This window comes from Penaeus vannamei, chromosome 9 (assembly GCF_042767895.1).
Source record: "Penaeus vannamei isolate JL-2024 chromosome 9, ASM4276789v1, whole genome shotgun sequence".
Lineage (NCBI taxonomy): Eukaryota > Metazoa > Arthropoda > Malacostraca > Decapoda > Penaeidae > Penaeus > Penaeus vannamei.
Genome location: NC_091557.1, coordinates 36,178,547 through 36,183,546, shown reverse-complemented (window position 1 = coordinate 36,183,546; position 5,000 = coordinate 36,178,547). Strand labels below are relative to the sequence as shown.

At 26.4% G+C, this 5,000-nt stretch overlaps 1 protein-coding gene across 2 annotated transcripts in view; it reads right to left on the bottom strand.

The window, feature by feature from the left end:
• The window catches only part of LOC113820076 (myelin regulatory factor-like protein), an 82,849-nt gene extending 78,161 nt beyond the window's left edge, over positions 1-4,688 (bottom strand). For both annotated transcript variants that reach the window (XM_070125676.1, XM_070125678.1), the window contains exon 1: positions 4,490-4,688. In XM_070125676.1, coding sequence (XP_069981777.1) covers positions 4,490-4,541 — 52 coding nt within the window. In that variant the 5' untranslated portion in view covers positions 4,542-4,688. The remainder of the gene's footprint in view (positions 1-4,489) is intronic.
• Positions 4,689-5,000: the final 312 nt, after the last annotated feature.

Genomic DNA, 5,000 nt, shown 5'->3' with positions numbered 1-5,000 from the left:
TCAATTACGGGATAGAGCACACCTTCCCACTCACGTGCACATTCATAAACACATGTAAATATGCGTAGTTGATTCCCGTTTTACTAGAGGAAGCCTAAACACGCCGATATGAATAAAATACAAATTCCGTCCCTCTAATGGCATATTATAATCAGAGATCCATCGATATTCATAACAGAAAATTACCTCTACATTAAATACACGAAAATAATTCAACTGTCACATCAGACGGTTTCAAAACATAACAGCTGGAAATACGTCAGTGATACTATACACCAACCGATACACAATCTACACTCAACGCCTTGGTTTTCGCTCCAAAATTGGAGGTCATCCTGAGGCGACTGTTTACTGGATAAACTGTTTATAATAGTAGTATCAAACTAACTCATTATAAAAGTAATGACGTTCATGGTACGGTTCTTTAAATTGTAATGTTGATGGTAGTGATAATGACGATAAATTGATATAAAATATAAATATTACTGTTACTACCTTTGATTATGAACTTTACTGTTATTACCATTATAGTCATTATCACTTTCATCGGCATTATCACTATTACTATTATCATTATTATAATAATTATTATCATCGTTATCTGCATCGGAATCGCCATCATTTTATTCTAATACTAATAAATTTACCATTGCTAGTACAATGCCAATAAGACAGAAAAGATAGTAATAAAGGTGACTGCAGAAATAACAAATAATTATAACAATAAAAACAATGATAAAATAAGAACTCCTGATGATGACGATAACAACGACAATGATGACAATGGTGATGATGTGATGGTAATAAACAATTAACTATCATTATTAATTTTATCATTATCTGTATCCTTATTATCATTATCATTATACTGTTTAATTATTATTATTATTACTATTACTATTACTATTATTATTATCATTATCATTATCATTATCATTATTATTATTATTATTATTATTATTATTAGTATTAGTATTATTATTATTATCAGTAACATTATTATCATTTTATTACTAAAACTATAACTACAATTATCATAATCATAACTATAACCATTATCATAATAATAAAGTAACTTTAACATTAAAATATATCAATGATAAAAATAGCAATACCAGTGTTGATGACAATAATAATGATGAGGATAAATAATAATAATAATAATAATAATAATAATAATAATAATAATAATAATAATAATAATAATAATGATAATAATAATAATAATAATAATAATAATAATAATAATAATAATAATAATAATAATAATGATAACAACAATAATGATAATGATAAGGATGATGAGTATGATAATAATAATGATAATAAAAATCATAACAATAATTACAATAACAGTGATAATTACAATACTAACACAAACATCAACTATAACAATAATAACAATAATAATAATAGTAATAATAATAATAATAATAATAATAATAATAATAATAATAACAATAATAATAAAAGTAATAACAATAATCATAATAATGAGATTTATTTATATATAATAATAACAACAACATTAATAATAATAACAACAACAATAATAATAATAATAATAATAATAATAATAATAATAATAATAATAATAATAATGATAACAACAACAACAACGACAACAACAATAATAACAATAATAATAATAATGGTAATAATATTTATATATAAAGAATAGAAATACATATAGCATTATCATTACTATTTTCATTATCACTATTGTCTTTGTTCATCATTTGCATTTTCATTATTATTTTTACTATAACAATCATTATAATTCTATCATTATTGTCAATATAATTACATTATCTTCGTTAATGTTACCTTATCATTATCACTACATCAGTATCATTTATTTTGCATAAGTGCTATTCTATGACAATAATAATACGGTAATATATGATATTCAACTTTATCATTATTACAGTTCTTATCCTTATTATAATCATCAGTGTCATTATTCTTATAGTTATTGTTATTGTTAGCCATACTATTATTCCCATTACTATTGCTATCGCCATTATCATCTTTTGTTTTATCATCATTATCATTACTATTATTATTGTCATCATTTTCATTGTCATCACTATTATTATCCTTATCAGAATAATAATAACTATCATTATCATCATCGTTATTACTACCATTATCATCATCGTTATTACTACCATTATCATCATCGTTATTACTATCATCATTATTATCATTATTATTACTACTATTATCATTATCATTAATATTATCATTATTGTCATTATTATTATTATCACTATTATCACTTTCATTATTGTTATCATCCTATTATTACTATCATTGCTATCAATAAAATTAGAAATATCATTATCTGATACTGATAAAAACAATGACAATAATAATACCAATACCAATAATAATAATAATAATAATAATAATAATAATAATAATAATAATAATAACAGCAACAATAAGAATCATAATGTAATAATAATAATAACAATAGTAATAATAATCACAATGGTAATAATAATATTGATAACAATAATAATAATAATAATAGTAATAATAATTATAATAATAATAATAACAATAACAATATCATTATTGATAAATATAATAATAATAATATTGATAACGATAATATTAATAATAATAATAATAATAATAATAATAATATTGATAACGATAATATTAATAATAATAATAATGATAATAATAATAATAGTAATAACAATTATAATAATAATAATAACAATAACAATATTATTATTGATAATAATCATAATGATAATAATAATAGTAAAAAGTATAATACCAATAATAATATTACTACCATTATCATCATCATTATTATCATAATGATGATGATTATCACAACCATTATTGCTATAATCACCAACATAATTTTATCATTATCATTATTCAATTATCATCTAATCAATATCTCTATGAACTTTTACATCATCATTATTATTTTCATCATTTTCATTTCTATTATTATCATTACTATTATCATTGTTATCTAGATCAAAATCATTTTCACTATCATTATGACTACTATAGTTACCATCATTAGTATCATAATCATAATCATTATAATCATCACTGCCATTATCATTATCATTATCATCATTGTCATTGCTATTATCATTATCATTATTATCCTTATTATTATCATTATTTCATTATCTTTTGTTGTGAATATTATGTTAATAATTATGATGATGGGGATTATCATTATTACTATGGTTATCCTTTTATTGTTATTGCTATTATTATCATTATTAACATTTTCATAATTATCTTTATCATTGTTATTATTATTATAATTATCATCACCATTATTATTATTATCATTATCATCATCAATATTATCATGATTAATATCATCATCATTATCATTATTACTATCATTATAAATAACATCATCATTAATATCATAATTATCATTACCATTATTAGCATATCTTTAATTATAATTTACTACCTTTTCAATTATTACTGCTTGGTTATTATCTTATAATCGATATTATCATTATTATTTTTTATTATTAATATTACTAATATTATCATTGTTAGTATCATAAATATTGTTATCATTAGTATTCTTATTATCATTATCATTATTATTGTCATTATTGTTATTATTTTTATCATTACCATTAACATTATTACAGTTATTACAACTACTATTATTTTTTATTCGAAAATCATAATAGCAATTATTACTAACAGTATTATAATTAACAATGCTATTATTCTATTTATCATCATTAAAACCACCTTTACTGTTATTATTATCCTGGTCACACAAGCACAGTATTTGACACTCTATGATCACCTTTTTTACTAATCTTTAACTATACAAGCAACCAATATGATGTAGGATAAAAAATCATAACTGAATCATGGCACGTCTTGTGAGCGATAACAACTATTCCCAGTCTATAATAAATGGGAAATCCGCGATCTGACTCATCATCGCTACACATAAGCGGTATAGAGTGAGCAGAGCGATCTTTTCGCTAAGAGAGACTGAAGCACCTGCTGCATATTGTAACGGTGTGGCAGTCTGTGAGCTCGGATAAGCTAGCTATCACTTTGGCAACACGCCAGAGAAACGGACTGTGTTGCAACCAGGATTTCCAGGACTAGCAAGGGGAGAATCCCCCATGGATGTAAATAAGAGTATTTAGGTTTGTCTGCATTCCCTTAGATGTTGCTTATGCAGCAGGATGGTGTTGCACCGAGGCTAGGGCAGGGGTGACCCGGGGTTTGAGGACACGACAGGCCACATTGCATCATGAACCTCGTTATTTGCCAAAGAAAAAACTCGTGTCGTTTTACCGATGATTATTGGAAAGGGACTGTTTCCATCACTATTATCATCGAAATATACATAACATCCTCTTCATTACACATAACTTCATTTAACCTAGATCCTGACCCTGGTGGTTCGACTGGATTCACCAGTGTCAGCGCCACTTGCAGATTCTACTTTTGCACTCACCTAAGCAAGCGCTGAGGGCTTCGTCTACTACTAGAGGATCCATAACGGACATATTCCACACACCAATTCGCTTCTGGGGGCTAGTAACTCCATGGATGTGCGTACATAGCAGCACTTGGGCACAGCACACAGCACACAGATCACTGCCTCTCACAACACTGATTCACCTCGCTCGGCGCTCGCTGGCCTTTGCCTCTGGCTAATGCTGATTACGTAGGCAGGGAGATGCCCGCTCTCCGCCGCCCACTCCCTCTCTCACAGTGACCTCTCTTTTCGACGCTAAAATATTTTACTGGCAGTTTATTTTATAATCAGTTTTGTTTATTTAGTTTATATCACTATATTGGCCCGAATGCGTCCTGAGGTGATCACCTGGTTGGTGAGAGCGTTGAGATAACGATGAGAGGGTTCACCTGGGATAGTCTACGTCCAGGCCAACAGATGGCGCTGAACGCGTGCCCACCAGCCTGTCGTGGGAACAATCCTTCCCTTATCTGTATTTCAGCAATGG